The sequence below is a fragment of the Glandiceps talaboti genome, chromosome 1 (assembly GCF_964340395.1).
Source record: "Glandiceps talaboti chromosome 1, keGlaTala1.1, whole genome shotgun sequence".
NCBI lineage: Eukaryota > Metazoa > Hemichordata > Enteropneusta > Spengelidae > Glandiceps > Glandiceps talaboti.
Window position 1 is genome coordinate 13,421,227 of NC_135549.1, and position 25,996 is coordinate 13,447,222.

The 25,996-nt window shown below is 35.8% G+C and overlaps 1 protein-coding gene across 1 annotated transcript; it reads right to left on the reverse strand.

The window, feature by feature from the left end:
* Positions 1-235: 235 nt before the first annotated feature.
* LOC144433360 (plexin-A2-like) lies at positions 236-25,039 on the reverse strand. Its single transcript, XM_078121668.1, has 25 exons — positions 24,911-25,039; positions 24,212-24,360; positions 23,787-23,904; positions 23,166-23,302; positions 22,254-22,439; positions 20,070-20,163; positions 16,641-16,898; positions 15,738-15,914; positions 14,347-14,581; positions 13,359-13,504; positions 12,646-12,767; positions 12,245-12,310; positions 10,917-10,991; positions 10,063-10,129; positions 9,169-9,315; positions 8,446-8,602; positions 7,737-7,846; positions 7,273-7,363; positions 6,604-6,713; positions 5,684-5,809; positions 4,882-5,054; positions 4,078-4,225; positions 2,925-3,065; positions 2,223-2,297; positions 236-1,277 (listed from the first exon to the last, which is right to left on the reverse strand). The coding sequence occupies exons 1-25, from the start codon at positions 24,938-24,940 to the stop codon at positions 855-857; spliced, it is 3,561 nt and encodes a 1,186-aa protein (XP_077977794.1). The 5' UTR covers positions 24,941-25,039; the 3' UTR covers positions 236-854.
* Between the last annotated feature and the right edge of the window lie 957 nt (positions 25,040-25,996).

Here is a 25,996-nt window from a genome sequence, read left to right on the forward strand (position 1 = left end):
ATGCCCAATAACGGAGTAAATTATCAGTAATAATGTACAGCGATGACGTCACAAAATTCACTAGAATTGGTAATGCTACAATAATAAAATACTGGATAATGTCTTTCCAATGACCTGGATTGTATAGTACACTACTATGCTTTAATTACAAACTCGCCAATTAAATTTAAAACACACAAAATATTAACATGAGCAGCATGTCTTGAAATCATTTCTCAATTTGTTTCTGCATTTCTCATCATCATCAATAGACAATTTTTATATACCTAAGTCTTGATATACAGACATTCTTTCAATTGAAAATTTTACAGCTGATCAACAAACTATTTCTAGATGCCGAAATAAGTTACATTCTGTATTATTTTGAATGAAGCAGCTTAGCTATACATACATTGTATCTTGACATCCTAAAACGTAGTTTGTTTTTACTTCTCATTACATGATTACTGTTATGTAGTAGTCTTCATGAAGGCTAAAATCTATCAACTGGTACGGACAAAATGAACATAGTTGGAAATTTATCCTGGCTACCTGTCTTCATTGCAGAGATTCAACACGAACATTGTTATAGGGCAAATAATTGCACAACCATTGCACAATAACCTTGATGGTGTTGGGTTCCATATATTTTGTGAAGCTTATAAAGTCTGTACACACGACCTATCTAAGACCTATCTAAAACAACATCAAATTTATCTGTGACAACAAATTTACTAAACATTATATCAAAATGTTAATTCTGCAAAATGTCTAACTACACTACACTGCACTGATTTTGAGATCTCCTTGTTAATTCTGCATGTATCTAACTAGACTAAACTAAACTAGACTAGACTAGACTAGACTAGACTAGGCTAGACTTGGCTAGTGGTAGTTTGAGGTTGCATTCCATAGTTGAAACCTTTGCGTGGAATTTTTGGTTTGATAGGATTTGGTTGGTATTGATTTTGAGGTCTTCTTGCTGCAGCAGTGGTGTCATCTTGGGATATAACATCTGGAGGGTTTCCTATCTCATAAGGTGATTCTTGCTGCTGAGGAGCGGCAGGATGTATAGCAGTTCGCTTTGGTTCAGCCACTTCATACGCAAAAGCCTCAGGTTGATTTGTGATGTCATTGTGTTCTCTTTGGTCTTGGTAACCAGAAGTTGACGCACCACCTGTTGCACCCTGGGGATGTGTTTCATAATCATTTTCACCCATGATACTGGACACCTGTTCTAGTTTATAGGCCAAGTGTTGCTTTTTGCAGTCTTCATCATTTTCCAGTGCATCTAGGATCTGACAAAAAAGAAAATCAGAACAAAATTTAACAGATATGGGGGAAAAAAAACGTTCTTTTGAAATATTTACTTACATGGCAAATTATCAATTTATACATGTACATATTAGCTAAAATTAGTACCGTACACTATACTGTCAATTTGAAGATGAAACATATTCACAAGAAAAAAACTGAAAACCAATTGTACTTTACAGAACAGAAGGGGATCAAACTACTATACCTTCCACAACAACTCACTCTTCAAGTACAGTATTAACATTTGAGATTTCTGTTCAAATACACATATCCATGGCCAGAAGGCAATGATCTTTGCATTTTTTTATTTTGGTGCTGCATTTTTCTCTCTTTCATATCAATAGTGTATGAATCATTCAAATCCATTTGATTCCAAAAATTCCCATCATGCAGCATGATTACATAGATTGTCAGTGCAACTGACATAGTTGATAAATCGTACCAAAAAATGGGTATGAATTTTGGTACAATTGAAAATCAAACATGTCAATGGTGAAAGGAATTTTTTAATTTCACAAATATCAAAGCTCCACAGTCTATTTTGGTCTGCATGCATATTTGACGTTTTCAATTTTTACAATTTACCTTTAGATTCGTGCCTAAAAATAATAATGTTGTGATAGCTTCAAAATCAGTATCAACATATGTGTCAAGAACTACAAACAACTTTACAACAATTCACCGAGAGCAAGGTGCTCTTTCACATTCTTAATAATATAAGAAAATTCTCTGCTCTTTGTTCTCTATCACCCCATCGTTGTGTTTTTATTTTGTATTCATTTTGTATCATATATATATTCTTTGAAAGTATAGCTTATTTTTGTTATCTGAGTGAAATAAATTTCCTTCATTCATTCATTCACCTGTAAATCACTTGAAGGTAGAAAACATTACCTGCAATGATACTTAAAAACATTATAACTTACCCTGTCTCCATACTGTGTAGTATACTTGTACAACTCATTCAAAGCAACCATTCGGTCAAACATACCGGAGAGTTCCTATCAAGATAAAATACATTGTATTTATTTATTTATTTATTTCTCAAATAACCAACGGGAGCTAGTCCCATTTATAAGCTCCTTTGGTTCAGTGTTAGTGCAGGAGGAAACCGGAGTACCTGGGGAAAACCTGCATTGTAAAGGTAAAGTAAAACTGAATGACACTCTTCTTACTTACTAATACAGCATGGTAAATTTAATCAAACCCTGAATGGGTTCAAACTCCGACCACAGTGGTAAGAGGCAAGTGGTTTAACCACTCGGTGTGCGTGAGAGTATAAAGTCGACCTTCTTGTTCTATTTGACCATCAATCACACAATTTTCATTCACGCAAAAAATATGTCATTCATGATTCATGCATTTAATTTATAAGCATTCACCATTCATGATCATTCACCAATAATGCAATATTCACCTAATGTCACCATTCAAGCATTTAAAAAAGATGCGTTCACCATTTAGGTGTTAAAATATTAACGATTAAACATTCACACAACGTATACACTCCCCTGTTATGTCTTAATGTTTGTTAATACATTACTCCTCTATTTTCAAACAGAATAAGATAATTTTTTTTATGGAAAATTTATTCAATCAATACTTAGTAGATTCTAAATTGCACTCACCTGGAAATTCTGATCTAAATAATCCAATAAATCTTTGTCACTAACATCTGGTTGACTTCTAATATCTTCATAGTATGCATCCACCTTGTCTTTGTAAATGGGAATTTCCTTAGCGTACAACAACTTATTGGCAGGAGATTTCTGAAATGAAGGGAAAGACATTCTACGGTTTTTCTTTTTTGCAAATGACAGAAAGTCAACAATAAGTTTAAGTACACGTAATAAGTCATATGATGGAATAAAAGCTCCTCTAAATTTACAGCTTGAAGTTAATGTTACACAGTGAATAGAGAGGTTTCGATACACGTATTTACGTGTGTTTCATAGTCACATGATTAGAAGGCAACCCATACATTCTGTAGCAGATGTTGCTATGTCAAAATGGTGCTCTCTATGTATCAGTAAATATGTGTTAAGTTTTTGTCAATCTATTAAATGCTGTGATTTTTCATATCAAAGTTCAGAAATGTAACTAAATTAATTTTCGGGTTTTCGTTTGGGTACTTGTAGAAAAAAGTACCAATAAGTTTGGAAGTCAAAGTCACGTCTTCAGCGTTCTGGACAGAAGATTATATTGCGTGCATGCACATTCCACTGTCTTTCAAGTTTGTGTTCTGATGCATACTAAACACAACTCTGTACCTATCATAAAGTGTATGCCCACACGATAATGCTACCGTGGGTGTATGCATGTATCTAAACCTCGAGATCTCTGGTATACAGTAGATACTACTCTGGCAATTGAGGACTCAGTTTTACTAAAGATTTACTAAAATTACTGAGACCTTGATTGCCAGAGTAGTATCAATATAAACATGTGAATTGTGGTCACTCTATCAAGAGGCCTCAATTAAGCACGTTTGCTAATTTACCATCAATACGCAATTCAAAGTGTAGAGCTTTCTAATTTTTGTCAACATTCTGGAGTAACTTATGACACCATGTTTTCTTTCAACCTTAGAGCAGGCATCAATGAATACATGTGCTACAATATCAAGAACTTACGCCACCAAGTTTTCTCTCAACCTTACAGCAGGCATCAATTATTGTCTATACATACTAGAATATTAAGAACTTATGCTACCAAGCCGCCTCTCAACCTTACAGCAGGCATTAATGAATGTGTACACATGCTACAATATCAACAACTTACCACTCCAAGTTTTCTCTCAATCTTAGAGCAGGCATCAATGAAAGTCTGTGCCACAATATAAAGACTCTCCTTCACAGTATTGGAGACACGAATATCAAACAAAAACTGGGGACTCTTCAACATATTGGCCCACACTCTCAGAGGCAAACTGAAATAAACACCAAAAACACCAACATTTCAACAACAAAGGTTTACCATATTCACACTGCCCTGGAGTTTAATGCTTTTATAGCAATCTCATTTCAAAATTGAACAATGACATCTTAAGATATCACCAAAGTCAAGCTATAAAGATATATGGATAAGAAACAGATCAAACATATCAAAGGTTTGTATTTATATATTCATACATGCTAATGAACTAATTTTTGACAAAGTCCGAGATTTGAGTAGTTTCCTTTGAAGTACTTATAGAGAAAGTTTTGGAGGTGAGCATTTCAATACAAATGTACAAGGTTCTTGCATTAGTGTTATCTTATCAGTGGAGCTATAAGGATTACATAGGATTATTCTTTAGTTCTGGACACTTTTTCTATAACTGGCTCTGCCAGATATTAAGACAACTATTTTCAAAACTAACTTGTACAATGGACCTTTAAAAGGCTATGTTTAACCCTGGGTCATCGCATTAGTGTTGAATTACATAGGATTCTTTTGTTCGGGACCAACTTTTTCTATTGCTTTCCCAGACTACTGTTTTTCACACCTAGATTTTAATCCAAACTGGGCCAATGTATAATCAAAACAAAGGAAGGCAACTTTTCAACAGAAACTGACAGCACAGGTTTAGGTGATGGAACTAACCTGTTACTCTTCCATATGTGTGATACATCTGGATCATCATCACCATATTTCTCAGCCAAACCATCTAAATAATCAAACATATGTTTGATGGGAGGTGGAAACACCGGAAACTGTTGTTTGTCTAATGTTAGCAACGCATCAAATACATTGTCAACATACTCCTGAATTGTTCCCTGTTGACAAAAAAACAAAGTTACGACTATTACATCAGATAAATATGTAACAAAATATGAAAAGTCCTAGTGTGTGTTTCAGACAATAGGGAAAACAAATTATCATCATCACACTAGAAGGTGTATTTGACTCTTGTCATTGCAATCTTAGACCCAACTTAAAGGTCTATTTCACTAAGATAAATTACAATACACTACATGAATCGAGGCCATCTCTAGAGGGCTACTATATACACTACATCATCATCGTCGTCGCTGTTCCACTTTAGGTATTATTACAAATTTTGATTGGTCAGCTATGACCTTGGATTGTCACCTGCTCTGTATGTGTTCTCTTTTTTCATGAATGTCTTTTTTTGTTATTGTCTGTTTCCCTTTTAATACACAGGTCACTGTGGGTTCTCCAGATAGTGAAGGAAATTCAATAAACTGAACTGAACTAGTATACAATGGTGGCGAGTGTAAATGTTCTTGTCACTGACAGAAGGATAATGAACAAACAAGCAGTATAACTTGTGACACTCCTTGATGTAGTACTGCATTAAGTCATGCATAGATCTACATCATTGTCTCCTGACAATGTCAAGTTTTGACTGAGTAGTCCTCAAAACTTGCAACACTTCACTCACCTTGGTAGACACCAATTGTAGAAGGTATATTTCTGAGACTCTCTGTGGTCTGTACATTGATTTGGCTCTCGTCATTGCCCTTTCTCTGAGGTTACGCTTTTTTCTCTCAGCTGGTTTGACTTTGATCTGAGGGTCAAAAAAAAATAAACATCAATTTTTCAGACAATGAATATTCTATATTATTAACACCACTATTTCTTTTGAATGTAGACTAAAAAATTGTATTGTATTGTATTGTATTGTATTGTTTTGTATTGTATTGTATTGTATTGTATTGCAATGCATTGCATTGTATTGTATTACATTGCAATGTATTGTATTGTACTGTGTTGTAATGCATTGTATTGTATTGTATTGTATTGTATTGTATTGTATTGCATTGCAATGCATTGTATACATTGCAATGTATTGTATTGTACTGTGTTGTAATGCATTGTATTGTATTGCATTGCATTGTAGTACATTGCATTATAGTGTATTGTATTGTATTGTATTGTATTGTATTGTATTGTATTGTATTGCATTGTATTGCATTGTATTGTATTGTATTGCTTTACTTTATTAATATGAATATAAATTATACAGACACTAGAGGTACCATAGTGATGGTCGTGACAAATTCGTACAGAGCTAACAAAATGTCGTGTCCTGCCTCAAGAATACCATTACCTCAATACATTGAAGTGAAAAGCATAATTACAAGGTCTAACATCCAAAGATATCAACACAAAACTATTCACAACACTAAAATATATACCATAAATCTGATTAAAATCTAATGTCGTAGTCAGTTCAAGTAATTCATCTATCTGTATTTTCTTTGTATACTGTTAATTGATTTTGAATTTTTTGGGCAACAAGTATATTAAACACAAAACTATTCAGTACTAATGGTATACCATGTGATTATATTAACTTACAAGATGCCAGACTTTATCTTCTGTCCCTTCCTCTACATCTCGTCCTTTCGACAGGGCTGGTTGTTCTTCATCTGCTTGGGCAGCATCTGGGTTGTGGAACTGAGCGAAAGCTGCAAGTACACAGAAAAAAGTTAACGAAATTTAAAATGTTATTGCAACTTCATATGTTATATAAAATTCAAAACACCAATATGGACAACTTGAAATGTTAATTTACAGGTGTTGAGTTTATCACTATTTGAAAATCAACAACTTCTATTTATATTTCAAGGTACACATACAATGTCAGTAGATTTTGAAAAAGAAGTTGTTACTGTTACAAATGATATGCAAATGAGCATGTGCTTTACAATTATTACCCCTGGCACGGATCTATAGCAGCACAATTATGGCCCTTTATACTTCTTCAACTCCCTAGGGAGCATAAAATCCATTGAAGCCAGGGAGGCGTTCAAAGAGTTTTATTGACAGAGTTACATGAACTTGCAGTGTGAACACTATCTTGATCATGGGGTGATTAGAATCACACAACAGAGGAACCGCTATCACCCACTTGTGCAATCTTCGACATTGAAGAACAAGAAACTTTGGACTAAGTTTGCACCTATCTCAGTAAACCGAAGTCTTGATTACCAAAGTCGTATATATATATATATTTATTTTTCTTACCATAGTCACTTGGTGGAGTGATAGGAGTTCTCAGGTCACCAGTGGCAGGCTGAGTACGAGGTACCAGTGCCATTTTAGCTCCATCTGGAATCTGTACATTTGAATATAATTGCAGTTGATACACATTTTTAAAGACATACATCTTTGTGTTCTAAAAAAATAGACTTTGTGCATGGCAAACTAATAGTACATGTACATGAAGATGTGTTATACAATTGGAAAGTACAATTCTTGGTACTGAAATACATTACTGCCTAGTTGTATTATAAAAATATAACGAACACATTTTTTTGGTCGACACCATAACTTCCGCTCCACACGCTTCACATGCATTACTATAGGTGTGTGTGAGAATAAGTTAACCTTCTTGTTTCTATTTTGACCATCTAGCATAAGGTAAAAAGCTGTTGCAGGTATCAAGAATTGAATGTACGGATATTTACAATTAGATTTTTAAACGTTACCTTGTAGTGCTTCATAGTGTTCAATCTTCTCCACTGTCCTTCTGGTTCTGTTGTAACATCTTGATCTTGTAAGGTTATACGACCATGTCCTGCTGTACCACCTCTCCATTCTGAAATCAAACATAAAAATTAAACAAATTAGTTTGTAGCATAACTTTAGCAGGATGACCAATGTTAACAAAATACAACCTTACTCAGACTACGGAGACAATAGAGATCTACACATACGATGGGAAAACAGAAGTGAGTGTGGAACATCTATGATGGTCAATGAAGGCCAAATAAACCACTTGGCAATACAAGAAGCAGTCAATAAAGTGTGGATAAACAATTTTGTGAGTCGATCCCTATCATACACTGATGTGATCTGAAGCAAAGTTGGTGGAATATTTCAACTGATTGAGAATGCAACCAACTTTTGCTGTGAAACATGTGATTGGGGAAAGGACAATTTTTTTTTTCAAGGGAAGCCAACTAAGTGTATTATGGCCTTCTGCTGAACAGCACATTGTCAACAAGGTACAGGTGAACAACCATGTCAGCCAGAATCCCATATGTTTTACCCTGATTAAACAAACATATTCTAAACATGACTTTTGTGGAAAAATCAACTAAACAATTACATAAAACATAGTTTTGTTTGTTTGTTGTCAGGTTTTTTTTTTTTTTGTTTTTTTTTTGGGGGGGGGGGGGGGGTGTCTGGACTCACCCAAATCAATTTCTTGGACTGAAGGTCTACTGGAGTATGGGTGATTGCTGTAGATAACATCCAGTAGTTTATCTTTAACTTGAGACACTGTATCAACATCCAGCACCTTAGCCTTTGCATTGGAGCTACCATCTTCTTCAGTCACAACATCAATAGTCTATAATACACATTGACAAAGCAAGAAATGATACATTTGAACATGGGCAAATAAAATACACAGCAAAGTGTAATTATCTAATACAAATACACCAATACTGCCTTGCACTAATAGCTATAAGTTACACTCATTCAAGAATTCAGTTCAGTTAAAATGTTGATGCTACAACTTTATATTTTTACATAGATGTACATGTACACCAGCTAATCTAGCTCAATTCCCGCTGGTTGTTATAAAACAAGGCAGATTACAATTGAATACCTGTCATTTGTCTGATGTTGTAATACTATTGGTCAATATGTAACCAGTGTAAACAAATAGACAGACATACATACATATATACATACATACATACATACATACATACATACATACATACATACAGACAACTGAATAGACAGAGACAGACAGACAGACAGACAGACAGACAGACAGACAGACAGCGACAGACAGACAGACAGACAGACAGATAAGTAGATAGATATATACATGTATGGTGATATCAAGATAACTTCAAATAATATTTGGTGTACATAGAATAATGATGAACAATAGAATCAACTTACTAGAGTCTCTGGGTCAAAGTTTTCTCTCAACAGGCATTTATCACTGAGAGAGTATTTAGCCAAGCCTTCAAGAGCATCCATTGGTCCCTTGTCAATCTGATGTTTCATGGCTTTGAACAACCAAAAGATGGATTCCCCAGCACTGATCTAAAAAGTGATATATACATTTAACAAAATAATCAAACTGGATGAAAACATTTTAGGCAACCACTTAGAGTACTTCCAAACATTAACTCGCTTTAATTTCCAACTCTTATTTTTTGTATGTGTATGACACATACATCACTACACAATATCAGACAAAATTTTATCTATGTTGGTCAGTTTTCAGGAACTACTCTTGGAAGTTTACTTTAGTTGGTGCAAGGCAAAATTTCTTCTTTTTTTTGTATCTAAAGGTATACTGATAATCATTCTAATAAATAGAATAATGCAATCATAACACATCGTGTTCACATAGCCTGCAGTGAATTTGTCTTAGATGATACCACGTTGTATGGACTATTGACCCATATTGACCTAAAATTTGCATTTGGGGGCACTATTTGCATTCTTTTTTCCCCTAGGGCACTATTCACTAGCATGGAAGTCTTATCAGGGATTTGGTTTGACTGTAAGATAGAATATGTTCCTGAGAATCTGATAAGTTATAAAACATTGCCAGGCCTTAATCGGGCACTAGTAGATGCCATACTACTCCCAGTATTTCCCTCACTTTTCTGCCTCAGGAAATAGTTCTTATGTAACAGTCCTCACAGTAAAAGATGTCTACTTAGTGTTCTCATAGCAAGGCAATAAGTATATACTATATACTAATGACTGATAACAAATTTAAATACTTTTACAACATACTTTTGATGAGAAATCTTTTTTTAACTTAAATTATGTTTATACCTTGATGAAGGGATACAGTGACAGCAAAAACCAATTCGTTAACAGTTTCTCCATGATGGATTCGGTCCTGCAAGTATGAGAAAAATTAAAATCAAAATTATTATCAGCAAAATTAAATCTACTTGGTAGCATTATTTTTGAGTACTTATGTCCTGGTTACAAATTCAATGCTGATGCCTATCAAAATATCAAACCACGGTGCACAGATTGTAGATAATACGGTCAACTAAAGATTTATTTTGTAAAATCACTAATGTTTCAAATAAAATTTCAACATAATGTGTTTGCCATAATCGTTTATAGCATCCATATCAAGTGTAAATATAACACTGGTTTAACTATAAGACTATCATGTAGCCTTTCTAACTGTAGTCAATTTGAAAACAATGTCAGTTATCAATGAACAAACAAATTACTGTGTATGGGAGTTCCATAAACTGTAATTATATATAGCTCTAAGTGAGAATGTAGACATTTTATGACATCCATGTTTACTTTAGTCCTTTTATGACTAACTTCTGTTTTTAACTGATAACATTTGTTTAATATATTACTTCTATTTTGAGACAACATGAACTGGGCTGATAATATAAAGCAAACGTTGCACTATACCTTTTATAGTTGATATGGATGCTATAAATGATTGTGACAAGCACTGGGAAAAAACGATTTAGTTGGGTTTTACATGTTGTACAAGGTGGAGGTAAGATAACCATGAACACATGCAACAATTTCTTACAGAAAATAAATACTGAAATATAGAAATCCTGAACTAGATGAACATTTTAGGGTATGTTTACTTTTCATCTTATTGTTAGTCTCAATCATGGTTTATACAAAAATGTCTACTTTACCTTCGTAACATTGATTTAGTTCTGTTTTGAATCTCTGCTTCTTCAGCAGCTTCTGCCAGTAATACTTTCAGAACACTACAAATAATCAACTCATTCAGTAAGACATAACATGGACAGGATATTTTACAACGAATCTTTAAAAGCCCATAATTCAATGCTAGGTTCTTGCATTAGTATTACATTCCTCTCAGTATAGCCATGGGGATTACATATGATCATTCATTTTTTCTGGATCAACTTTTTCCTTTAATAGCTCTGTCGGACAAAATTTACCCAATATCTTTTTGACTAACTATCAGAGAATGAACCAATTAAATCTGAAATCACCATCGAATTGTAAAGAAGACAAACAAAAAAAGCATTTCTGCCAAATGAGGTACCTCTTCATTACTCATTTTAATTTAAGGTATATCCATTATTTTATTCACATCTACTGGAGAGACCTACTAAAGGATTTACCATAACAGCACTTCAACAAAACTTTTCTCATACCCCCCCCCCCCCCCCCAATTGTGCAGGTAATCTTGTTTACCACAGCAGCCAGCAACTGTTTTTGTATTTATTGAATTGTAAAGCTATCACTGTGTGTAGCATATAAAATGAAAGAGAAAGTAGACTAGTTCCAAATATACCATATATCGCAAAGTTTAAAACAAATTCACATAATTTACAAAAGTATACCAAAGTATTGAGGATTTGGCTAAATAGAATGAATGGTTTATTTACAGTAGGTACTTTCTAGACAGTATTAAAAGTTAATTGTTTCAAAAGCCATACTTACACATTAAAGACTAGTGAACGCCATTTTGCACCACAGAAGGAGTAATAGGTATTTAATGAAAGGTTATTAGTAGTAAGGCAGTGATTCAGAAAATTTTACTAAATAGAGGGAAGAGATAGGGAATAAGTAATTACAGCACATTAGGGTCTTCATTGCATATGGTAATCAGCATGTAGTGTTAAGGTGTTAAAGGAATTATTAGGAAGTAATATTAATGCATATATTGAACTAACTGCACTTACAAAATTCAGCCATTTATCAAAGAATTTACAGGATTAGCAAAGACAGATTGTTATATTCATAAAAGTGACTGTCTTGACTAAGTCTCTGGAAGAAAAAATTGCAGCATGCATAGATTTGAAGAAAACCTGCAGTTAACGCATAGTGGGAACACAAACTACACACTAAGTTGTGAGAAGAATTGGGGAAAACTATATTCAAACAGGCTTAAAATTTATGAAATGAAATAGTTCAAGTGAAAGGAAATTGTGCTTTAGAGGGTAATTTATCTGTGCTGAAAAAAATGGATGGGAGAGATTTTACTTACTCAGTCAAATGCATCATCTTTCTTTCACGGTGAAGAGTTATTGTCAATAAAGAACCAACATTTACTCTAAGAAGTACAAAAAACATTTGAATCAGTTATCTGCAAACTGTCTTTTTGATGAATCTTTGGATAACTATTTAACTATTTCTGAGCTATTTCGACAAACTTTCAAAGGCCATGTTTGGCCAGAATTAAAAGGTTTTGGATTCATGTCCAAGACTGCATCCATTCTACCATTGGAATTACACTGTTGATAGTACAGAAACTTCAGAGCTAATTTTGAAATCCGATTTCTTGTCTCAGTCAACGACTCTTGTTTTGAAACTAGCTGTATAAAGGTAAAAATGAAGACATTAAAAAAAAATAGTAATGAGAATGTAAAGGTACATAGTTTCACTTACTTATCTTTCGTTGTCATCATCTTCTGTTCTTCCAAGGTACGTATAAATACAAGACAGAAGTCCTTGTTGGCAAGTAAAGAGTAGAACTCTTCCAAACCCCTGGCAAGACTACCAGTTGGAGTCTGTGAAGTGACATTGAAAAAAAAAAAAATTACTGGAAATTGATCTTTTTACTTCTACTTTTATTCACACAAACATCAAATCGATATTTTGTAGGTAATAACACAGGGGCCAGCGAGCATGTAATTGATTGATCGATCGATATGTTGATTGATTTATTATTTGGTTGAATGATTGATCGATTGAATGATCAATTTTTGTGGTGCAATATAACTTGTACTTGATTGATTGATTAATCATTTACATGCTCGCTGGCCCCTGTGGTAATGAGTATATAAATGTATCAAGTTAAAGTGGTGACAGATTTCTACATGAAAGTGTACATGTCTTTATTATACACATGTTGACTGATCTTATTCATGGAACATTATACGTCAGTTTCCCTCAAGTCTGTAGGTTACCCCAACACAGACGTTGACCTTGGGTTCCACCCTTGGGGAAACATTCCGTGCTGGGGTATTAACCCACAGTACCATGAGGAAATAGACATACTATTAGTATCCTGCATGAGTAAGATCACTGATGTGGTTTGTAACGCAGGGAATAGGATTAGGTATGTTACAAACAGAATGTATCCATTTCTTTGTACTAACCTCAGCTTCCTTATCAAAGACTGGGTGATTAGTTTGTCCTGCAAACATCATATTGACTGCATAGTTGTTGAAGTTCTGGAATGGTATCCCAGTGCCTTGCAAATCCCTGGTTAAATCAGACATATCAGTTTGGAGTTCGGTGAAAGCTGAAAATAATGCAAAATTCATCAATATATTAAATTAAGCTTCACATTTTCAATACACTTTGGTGACTGTTCCTTTTCCTACACAGTTTTTTCAATTTGGAAAAGTCTTCCCCACACTGTCACTCTCACTCTAAGTGTTCCTTCCACTCTGCCCCATAAAAATTACCAATTTCAATCTTAACTCTCACTCACTTTAATACACACTCCTCTCTACATCCTTCCATGCTTTCAAATTGTTTCTCTTTTTCCTCTCATTTTGTTAGTACTAATTCTGACTATCTGTGCCTGGAGCATGTCGGAGAACAGGTGCATTATGAATTCACTATATCATCATTATTATTACAGCTGTGTAAATGTACACATGTGCTGCATAACGAAAAACATCATTCCAGCTTCAATGGCAAAGATATTCTGAGAAGATACGCATTTACTGAGAGATATACGGTGACTGATTTATAATTATGACTATTACGAGTTTAATTTTTGACAAGAAAAATCTGGACTTTAGAATATACACACAGAATATTTAGTCCATTTACAGTTAACATAATCAAATTATAATATTACATATCCTCATAGCACATTTCATAAATTTTTAGCTGTATTATGTAGCTACCAATATCTGGGTATGATTTGTAGCAGTAGTTACAGCTAAGGATTACCAAAACTTATCTCTCATTTCCACATACTTTTCACGATGTTTTAAGATTTAAATTAACAAATAATACCAGTTGCAGCCCCACTATATGTATAATAATGTCATTACCATGTATTAATTATAATTTTAAGATTTGGTTAACCCTTCCAAGGTTCCAGGCTACTGAAAACAAGAAAGTAATTACCTCTCTTGCACTCAGTTTTGACATCCATTTCAAACTTATCCATTTTGCCCTGCAGTTTAGAAAACTGTTTGTCTTTATCCTTGGATTTTCGTTGGAAGCAAACAACAAGTATGATAATGACAATGAGCAGTAAACCAGCCGCAGCAGCTACACCGTATATAATCTCTTTCGGCACTGAAACACCTGAAGGATAGCGGACATAACCAATGTCGAATGCCAAGTTTCCAACTTCAACCTATGAAAGATATATTTTGATAATAATAATAATAATAATAATAATAATAATAATAATAATAATAATAATAATAATAATCTTTATTTATACTGGATAGTTCTTTAAGCATATAAACACTTGTCTCCCAAGAAGTCCAGTGAGGGCCATCCCTCATGGGTTCAGTGTTAATGCAGGAGGAAACCGGAGTACCCGGGGAAAACCTGCGTTGTTCGGTAGAGTCAAACTGAATAACACTCTTCTTACTTACAGCGTGGTAAATTTAATCGAACCTTGAATGGGGTTCGAATCCCGACTGCAGTGGTAAGAGGCAAGTGGTTTAACCACTCTGCCATCGACAACCCCCCAATTTCTTAAAGGTAAAGAAGGTTAAGAAAAACGTTATTGTACAGTAAAGTTTTGCTTTGGACTATCCAGGATTTTTCTTTTCCTTTCTTTTATGATTGATATACATTTGGGTATACTATCAATTGGAAAATCATATTAGTAGAGATATGTACTAGCTACTACTGATAATCACATTGACTTTGAAAACAAGTACTTTAATCATATTCATGTAGGTAAGAATTAAATAGGAAATTTGCAGCTATTTACTCAACAACAGGATAGCAGGCATGTTGACAATTGTTTCAACCAATTTCACATACAATGTAGCCTGTTTTACAACCTGGACAACGACTTTTGGGGGTGTGGCTACGTGAATCATTTTAAAATGTTTGCAAGACAGGTGGAGAATACAAGGGCAAGGAGCTATGACCAGCTAACGATATATCTCGACAGCGCAGTAAACAGGCTACGAGGGCTAGGAGGTATGACCAGCTAACAATATATTGACAGTGCAGTAAACAGGCTATGGGGGCTAGAAGGGATGACCATCCAGACTTGTTCATTCACTGCCACTAGATGGTGTAATAGCAGATTATGGCACTGAATATGCTGTACCGTACATGTATTGTAATTTACATAGTCTGTGCACATTGTTGATACATATATACATACATACATACATACATACATACATACATACATACATACATACATACATACATACATACATACACACACACACACACACACACACACACACACGCACACACACACATACATACATACATACATACATACATACACACATACATACATACAGACTTCCACTTACTCTAACTGCTGCATGTCTGTTAATGGTAGGGCTTCCAGTTTTATTGACACCACTTGGTTTATTGGGTGGAGGAATACAACTCAACTGAACATCTGACAGACTGACAACTTCACAATTCTCTTTACCAATATAGACAGTGACTTCATCAGTAGTTGAGGCAAGGTTTAAGTCACGGCCCTGACAACGAAAATAGGATTACATATCATAATATTGTATGATTGATATATATTAATTATTATAGATAATCAGAATAATAAAACATTATTTGCAAATTTAAGTATTCCCAATGATATATGCATAGTACATAGTCTACTATCAAAGGAATGTGATCTTCATTTGGCAGTAACATAATATGAAGTGTTAGTTATTTCAGAAAAATTCATTTTTTTATTTCCGACTTAAAGATGCACTAGCTATAACTGGAACATTTTAAAAAAAATGTTTTGGTAGGTACATAACTTACTTGTAATATCATACACTGTGAACAGTATTGCATCACCTTAGAATAAATATTATTTTTTGTAGCTGTATACTCGATAAATCACATCAAATTGAATTTTGGGTCTGCACCCACAAATTGACACCCTCAACGGTGATCAAGATTTGAACCTGGATAATATCAACAACTATTTAATATGAAGGTTCAAACTGATTAACATCTGATGTAGATGTCGGCTAATCGTTCATTCTTATTTTACCTTCAACTTCAAGGTATTTTTGCTTGAATTGACCTTCGGGATACACGTTTTTAAGTTTTTGTCTTGATTGCCAATCAGGTTGGTGCAATAAAATGGTATGGATATCAGACAACTGTGTTATGTAGAATTTGGGGGGAAACTACTATACATAACTGAATATTTAATTTCCAATACAAAAAAAAATACAACATAATATGGCACTTACATCAATTGCCAACTGAGTTCCTATATGATCTCTTATATTGTCTTCTTCATCAAACTTGTCATATTGTGGGTCAGGAGAAATAACGAACTCAAGCTCAAGGTTCTGCACTTCGTCAACTTCGTCCATTATAAAGCTGACTGTTGCATCTGTACAGCCTTCAGTACAGTTTGCATCTCTAGTAAATCGACTGTTTGGTGACGTCTGTACAGCAGGTGTCGTACATAGCATGAAGAAATCATTCTCTACATCACAAGGGTCCTGTAATTAATTAGAAATCACGTTTTTTTATTTTAGTAAGTATCATATTCATATTCACAAATAAATATCACAATTACAAACATACTATAGCATATACTACTTTTAACTGTACTTCAAAATAGTGAAATTTTACATTAGAAGAAAAACATGTGGTGTTGTCTCAAGTACCAGGGTTCCTAGGATCTAGGCCTGCCACAGTATTGTGTGTAGTTATAACATCATTTATGAAAATAATCAGTATTCAAAACTGTTACTACAGATAATTTTCAATTTATAAATGAAAATTTCTACTGACAGAGTTACAAGAAAAATTGTGAAGTTTTTTGGGAAGTGAAGCCTAAATATTTGCCGATGTCTCATTAGCACTGCAAGAAGTGTACTACAATGGCCCATTGTATTATAGAGTTCACCCCTGACAATACTGGTGAGATATTGGTGAAAAAAACTTTTGTGACTCTGCCATTGGAAATTTTCCAAAGTAATTCTAAACACAGAGTATTCAATTGGAACAGGAAGTGTTTGTATGAATTAACACTTCAAGTATTTGCCTCAAAACAGTGACCCTGTGGCAAAGAGTACGGATTTACATCACTGTGTTCTGGTACTATCAGAATTTATCAACTGTAGTGCCCATGGTAGTCTAGCTGCTAGACCCTTGAGGTAACTATGCTGGTAGTCTAACTGCTAGACCCTTGAGGTAACTATGGTAGTCTAGCTGCTAGACCCTTGAGGTAACTATAGTAGTCTAGCTGCTAGACCCTTGAGGTAACTATTGTAGTCTAGCTGCTAGATCCTTGAGGTAACTATTGTAGTCTAGCTGCTAGACCCTTGAGGTAACTATAATGTAGTCTAGCTGCTAGACCCTTGAGGTAACTATGGTAGTCTAGCTGCTAGACCCTTGAGGTAACTATGGTAGTCTAGCTGCTAGACCCTGGAGGTAACTATGCTGGTAGTCTAGCTGCTAGACCCTTGAGGTAACTATGCTGGTAGTCTAGCTGCTAGACCCTTGAGGTAACTATTGTAGTCTAGCTGCTAGACCCTTGAGGTAACTATGGTAGTCTAGCTGCTAGACCCTGGAGGTAACTATAATGGTAGTCTAGCTGCTAGACCCTGGAGGTAACTATAATGTAGTCTAGCTGCTAGACCCTTGAGGTAACTATGGTAGTCTAGCTGCAGGGGTCGAAATAATGAAAAAATTTCGCTTGTCCACTGGGCAAGTAGAAAACAAAAAGTACTTGCCCAAATCAAAAAGTGCTTGCCCATTCCAAATAGTGGGGGTATTTTTGTGTGGCATACAAATGCACTGTTGTGATTGATTGGGCTTTCTTTTGTTTATTATAAAAAAATGTCACTTTGAAAGTTTCTGTGGGTACTGAAAAGTTCTCTCTACAATAAACAGGTGTCCTAAATAATATTAATTTTCATGCCCTAATTAATATTCTTACTACAGCAGAGCATACAATTTTTTGTTCACTTGTAAAAAGTAGTTGTTAAAATAATGTTTTCAGCACTTTCATAAGCTATCAATATAAAAATTAACATTTATTTCAACACTGATGTAAAATCTTTCAAGTATTTCCTTTTCCACGATGTCAATATATTTTCTTTCCTTCTTCATCCACACCAACTATTTTTCTCCCAGTATGATTTGTTTATATTTTCCTAGTAGAATTTTCAAATAAAATGACTGTTGTAAAATTTGCAGCTGATTCAAACACCCAAAACCTGAAAAATCATGCTGTAATTTACTATTGATGAACAATATTCAATGAGTCACTGGTCATTCCAGATATGTTTTCTTGATTGAGTAAACAAAGTATGTCAAGGACAGCTGGTCCAGATTGTTTTGAAAAGTGATCAGTCAAGAAAGACATCTTCTCAATATTGCTACAATGTTATAATTTTCGAGACTTGTTGGCACCATGGTTATACAATGTATCCAAAATCCTATCAGACATGTGCAGTGTGTGATAAGTACAGCATGAACACAAAACTATGCTGGTAGTCTAGCTGCTAGACCCTTGAGGTAACTATGCTGGTAGTCTAGCTGCTAGATCCTTGAGGTAACTATGGTAGTCTAGCTGCTAGACCCTTGAGGTAACTATGCTGGTAGTCTAGCTGCTAGACCCTTGAGGTAACTATATTAGTCTAGCTGCTAGACCCTTGAGGTAACTATGGTAGTCTAGCTGCTGGACCCTTGAGGTAACTATAATGGTAGTCTAACTGCTAGACCCTGGAGGTAACTATGCTGGTAGTCTAGCTGCTAGACCCTTAAGGTAACTAGTAACTCTTAATATAGACAAAGGCTTCAAATGAAAATTCATCTGTATTGGTAATCCAATGTAAACTTTTGTTTCAAACATAAACTTGAAAATTTATACCTGAAATATTTGAATGCATACTTCTGTTTCAGTCATACTAACAATTTGTGTTTGGTATAAAAGCCTTATGAAATAAATTAGATGAGGGCTTGCTGTGCTCTATAGGTACTGCTATCCCTTGCCTTTTGTTCAGTCACCTTCTGAATGCAGCCAGAGCTGTGGTCTTACTACATACAAGACCTAGTGTCCATGGCTTACTTTTTGTTAATATATCTAGCATTTGTACAAAATGCACATGCATGCACATGGGATCTGTCACAATTTTGAAAATCTGGTTTTTAAACTATATTAGTCAGTTAAATATTAACTCCATGTACACATACACAAAAACTTCTGTATGTAGGAGATTAATTTACACAATGATGTATTTGACAGGGTGTAAGGGGTTTATAACAAACATACACATTTATTGTACAAATTAAATAAACATTGACAAAGAAAACATGAAGGGATGAAACAGAGCACAAACATTAATGAATCCCTAGAATAGAGAACTTGTAATCCAGACTGAGCATGCTCAGATGCAAAGGACTATGGGATTATCTATAGTTATCATAATACCAATAATCTGGAACTATCGATAGTGTAAACCCCCTACAATGGTCAGGGTTACCATGACTACATTATTTGTGGTTACAAACAATGTAACACAATTGTTTACAATACTGATTGATTCATATTTATCAAAATATTTCCCATGATGCAGCATTCAGGGTATTCAAGGTGGCGAGTTTGCAAGTTTTCTATCATAGTGTTGTGTACAAAATACTGTTACAATAATAATACTCACAGATGTAAAATCTACCAATCCACTTGTTACCACCATTCTTGGTTCTTGAACTGCTAAAAAGTTTTCTCCTGTGACATTAATTGTGCGTCCACCACTGATGAAAAAGATAACATTAATTTATTCTTCTCAAGTTTTAAATGGTATCAAAATATAAAAGACGGTGTTTGGAGAATTCACAGCAACATAGATCTGGTCTTTTACCAAATGGAATTCAAAAATCTACACAAAAATGATATTTCTTCAATGGTAGTACTTGTTTAATGATAAAAACAAATATCACAATATTTAGCAATTTCATTAACATGCATAGAGTACATTGGCCTAGTGATGCCCTGTGAACAGGGTGAAAGCCAGGCACAGAGTACATTGGCCTAGTGATGCCCTGTGGACAGGGTGACAGCCAGGCACAGAGTACATTGGCCTAGTGATGCCCTGTGGACAGGGTGAAAGCCAGGCATAGAGTACATTGGCCTAGTGATGCTCTGTGGACAGGGTGACAGCCAGGCATAGAGTACACTGGCCTAGTGATGCCCTGTGAACAGGGTGACAGCCAAGCACAGAGTACATTGGCCTAGTGATGCCCTGTGGACAGGGTGAAAACCAGGCACAGAGTACATTGGCCTAGTGATGCCCTGTGGACAGGCTGACAGCCAGGCACAGAGTACATTGGCCTAGTGATGCCCTGTGGACAGGCTGACAGCCAGGCACAGAGTACATTGGCCTAGTGATGCCCTGTGGACAGGCTGACAGCCAGGCACAGAGTACACTGGCCTAGTGATGCCCTGTGAACAGGGTGAAAGCCAGGCATAGAGTACACTGGCCTAGTGATGCCCTGTGAACAGGGTGAAAGCCAGGCACCGAGTACATTGGCCTAGTGATGCCCTGTGGACAGGGTGAAAACCAGGCACAGAGTACATTGGCCTAGTGATGCCCTGTGGACAGGCTGACAGCCAGGCACAGAGTACATTGGCCTAGTGATGCCCTGTGGACAGGCTGACAGCCAGGCACAGAGTACATTGGCCTAGTGATGCCCTGTGGACAGGGTGACAGCCAGGCACAGAGTACATTGGCCTAGTGATGCCCTGTGGACAGGGTGACAGCCAGGCATAGAGTACATTGGCCTAGTGATGCCCTGTGGACAGGGTGACAGCCAAGCACAGAGTACACTGGCCTAGTGATGCCCTGTGGACAGGGTGAAAGCCAGGCACAGAGTACATTGGCCTAGTGATGCCTTGTGGACAGGGTGACAGCCAGGCACAGAGTACATTGGCCTAGTGATGCCCTGTGGACAGGGTGACAGCCAGGCATAGAGTACATTGGCCTAGTGATGCCCTGTGGACAGGGTGACAGCCAAGCACAGAGTACACTGGCCTAGTGATGCCCTGTGGACAGGGTGAAAGCCAGGCACAGAGTACATTGGCCTAGTGATGCCCTGTGGACAGGGTGACAGCCAAGCACAGAGTACATTGGCCTAGTGATGCCCTGTGGACAGGGTGAAAGCCAGGCACAGAGTACATTGGCCTAGTGATGCCCTGTGGACAGGCTGACAGCCAGGCACAGAGTAAATTGGCCTAGTGATGCCCTGTGGACAGGGTGAAAGCCAGGCACAGAGTACATTGGCCTAGTGATGTCTTGTGGACAGGGTGAAAGCCAGGCACAGAGTACATTGGACCCTGTGGACAGGGTGAAAGCCAGGCACTAGGAAACCTCCAGAAGTTTTGTTCAGACTATCCAATTAGTTGGTTATTTTTTTAATTCACATATTGTCTTAGATATTGCATCCGATGTCTTTCTTATAATCATTTATTTACTTATTTTAATATCGTTATTTTGATCAGATTTTCCTTAACTAAAATGTTTTTGTTTTGTTTCTATTTTTTGTTTTTTATTCAATTTTAAATTTTTTAAAATAATTTTTTGTGCTAGGAATTTTTCCCAGTGATTTTCTGTTATGCAGACAAATACACTCAAACACACACAAATACTAAAGAGATCCATTCGGGTTTGGGACTACGTGACAGGGCTATGTTGCACGCTCTATATCACGTTGCTGTGGAACTGTCAAGGCCTTCCTAGTCAGTCCACAGGCTATCCCACAGTCACCCTGGCCCAGCAAACATAGCACCTGCTCAGGCTCCATGTGAGTAATCGTCCCTGACTTAACTAAAATGTTGAAATACATACCTAGCCATACTCTGTGTTGGGGAGATATCTTCTACTCGGGGATTTTCCGAGTACCAGAACTTTTTATCAGCTGGAGCAGATCGCTTAGCTCCATCAAATGACATCATTAATTGGACCGGACCTGTGTAATTGCTTGATGATGTTGTGCTACATGTGACAATTGTTTCATTCACAACATCCATCATCCTGTTACAAAAAAGCATAAATTAAGTTTTGTTATAGGTTTCTTTGCTATACCTACTATCAAAGTATTTACTCTCATTTACCCCCCTCCCCCCAAAAAAAGAAGAAAAAAACAACAACAACAACAACATTGTTTACTGTACATTCATTTCAGTACACACTTTTTGTACTTATTTAGTGACTATTTTTTGTTTGAACTTTAAACAATAATTGCAATATTTCTGAATTAAATATCCAAAGTCTCACTAAATATATTCAATGAGCCCCAAACTATGAGAAAATTATGTTCTTGACATTCGCATATCCCTGTAAATATTGATGTCAATGGTCCATGCCGATGACTACAGCTCTTCGAAATCTTTGTGGTCAGTCAGGCTTTAGGATTAATCTGAAGGGACTGAGTGAATTGAAACTTCTGATCGTATTTATGTAATACAGATAAGATCCCAACAAACAACAACATGGTGACGGAATCTAAATGTAAACATATTTCTATTCTTTTGGGGTCTGATGAGGATATAAAAAGAAGTAAAAAAAAAAGTTTTAATTAATTTACTGTTCAAAAGATATAAAGAAGATATTTTTCATAGTCACCTATTCCTCATAGTCAACCTTTCTGATTGTAAAACTAAACACTGGCAATTTCAATGCAAATATTGTATCTTTTTCATCATTTTTCATAGATTAATACATTGATTCATGTTTGTAAATTAACATTTTACATTGTACCTGTCAATCAAACACGGAAAGTCACCAAACATTGCCTGAATGTCTCTGCCAGCATCAATAAAGTCTCCTGTTAGGGTCACTATGGAACCACCAGCACTTGGTCCTATCTTTGGACGAAAGTCTTCAACATTAGGATCCTACAAAAACGAATCAAAATATCTATGATAAATATTCAATCAAAGACATACATTTTTTAATTAATTATAAAAGAAGATTTGTGAATCACATTCATGTTGATTATTGTAATCATTTCTGGCCCTATGAGAGAGTCATATTTCAGCTTACTTGAGATGAAAATTTAAAGTGGTCATATGGATGAGGATTGGGTATTTATTTTGGATTTTGGTTTTATAAAACAATGTTAAAATGACTTCCTACTTGGAAAATAAATGTAAAACAACATAATTTATGCCAAGTCCTTCTTTGTACCTCAATCAATTGCAAAAGAATACTACATGTGTAAAATGTTTGTTATTGTTCGTATAATGATAAACTTTTTACAGAATGTTTTAGGTTTTTGAATTACAAACACAGACCTCGTCAATATCTTGTATTCCAAGTACCAAATTCTGGCTTTTTCTCAGGTAAGTATTGGAAGAGAGTGCCCAAGATCTGACTTACCCTATAAGTAAATTCTTTATCAGAATTTCCCAATTGGACACTGTTGTCATTACCAAGAACTTTAACATTAATCTGACCTGTATGGCCAACAGTAGAGGCATTGGTCTTACATTCAATTCTACTCAGACCAAGGAAAGAAGAAAAACAAATAATATTAGTCTGAAGTATGTCAACATATCATAGTCAGAATGCCTTGATTATTCAAGATGATGGAAAACTCACATCCACTCTTACATCATTCAATTAATGATCACACACACACACACACACACACACACACACACACACACACACACACACACACACACACACACACACACACACACACACACACACACACACACAGAGTAACCATAAATATTCCCTGTAACGGTAGGTAAAAATGTTGGGGGGAAATAAATATCAGACACAGCTAATATCCTTACCTTCTTGAAACTAAGTACATATCTGGAACGATCGTACATGGTAGACCTGCTACTGTTACTTCTTCGATATCTGAGACATATTTGCCCATATCGGTTCCATTTATGATGATTTGGGTTTCTCCTTCATATGGCCCTGACATTGGCCACACCTAAAAGTATGTATATACGAAATATCTGAGTAACGAAAATTTAATTCTCTTCACAGAGTCAAACCATTTCTTGGAAGTGAATCTCAACGTTCACGTACAAGTTGTATGTCTTGTCAGCATTGTCAGGGATGCACTACAATGAGCTATTAGGGGATTCACTTCCAAGAAATTTTTTGACTCTGTGAGTAGAAATTTTCATTACCAAATATGAACCCGGAGACCATGAATATACATTCTCATTTGAGATAGCTGGTTATACAAGAACGTGACAAAGAATTGTAAAATGTGGTGCACCAACTGTCATAATTGACAAGTTGAAAGTGTAGACATTCTTTAAACAACTCTCTGCTTTCCATCAATGACATTAAACAACCCACTACAGTAAAAGAATGCCTGGGTTTATCAATCACTGTTAGTTCAGTATTGCTGAAGCTGCTGGAGATTATTCCTTAGAAAAGCTTACTTTGCATTCTGTTTTTATATTTGCTTTATTTGTATTCTCAATGATAAGCACAAAAGAAAATAATTTTTTTTTTGCTATAAATTTTACCTCTCCTATTGTTGGGTCTGGACAGTTCATTGTTGAGTTAAATTCGAACCAGTCACCACTACAGCGTTCATACACTTCACAGGTTTTAGTATCAGAACACCATCCACAAAGTAATGGGACTCTGGTCGTAACACTTGATAGACATTGACTGCAGTCAGGGCGATTTACTGGACACTTGTACAGAGTCACTGTGAATAAATGAATGAATGAATGAATGAATGCCAGGAATGGATGGATGAATGAATGAATGAATGAATGAATGAAAGAACAGAAAATGATATTCTAGGAATAAAACATATCTCAGTAATATAAGAAAGAAATCAAATTTCTTTTTATGATTTGCACAATATATCAGGTGATTATTCATGAAAGTTTCAAACTTTGTCATTTCACAATGTGACATTTGCCAGATTTTATTACTAGGCATTTACCTTTTTAGAACATCCCAATAGGACATGAGAACTAAAAACCAAGACTCTTGGTTTTTGTATTTTGTATTTTGTATTTAAAGGAAATGTCATTATAAGGTAAATATGATACTTTGTAGTCTTAGACAAATTCAAATAAAGACGTCACTGTAGTAGATGTCAAATATTGCAGTCTGGGTTCAAACCTGCCAAGCATCGGCTGGGTTTGATTACAAAAATCTCTAAAAATCTACATCTCAGAAGTGTAATGCTTGGTCTGACCCTACTGAACAGCATGCAGTTTCCTTCGGGCCAGTTTCCTCCTGCTTGGGCACTTTGTCACTGCGGTTTCCTTTGGGGCCAGTTTCCTCCTGCTTGGGTACTTTGTCACTGCGGTTTCCTTTGGGGCCAGTTTCCTCCTGCTTGGACACTTTGTCACTGCGGTTTCCTTTGGGGCCAGTTTCCTCCTGCTTGGGCATTTTGTCACTGCGGTTTACTTCGGGGCCAATTTCCTCCTGCTTGGGCATTTTGTCACTGCACAAGTGGTGATGCTTGGTCTCACCCTACTGAACAGCATGCGGTTTCTTTCGGGGCCAGTTTCCTCCTGCTTGGGCACTTTGTCACTGTGGTTTCCTTGGGGCCAGTTTCCTCCTGCTTGGACACTTTGTCACTGCGGTTT

Coding starts and splice junctions, on each gene's coding strand:
- LOC144433360 (XM_078121668.1), bottom strand. CDS start 24,940: ATGAACTGTCCAGACCCAACAATAGGAGAG. Junction 15,915..16,640: donor GAACTCAGTTGGCAATTGAT/GTAAGTGCCATA, acceptor TTTCGTTGTCAG/GGCCGTGACTTAAACCTTGC. Junction 4,226..4,881: donor CACATATGGAAGAGTAACAG/GTTAGTTCCATC, acceptor TGTTTATTTCAG/TTTGCCTCTGAGAGTGTGGG.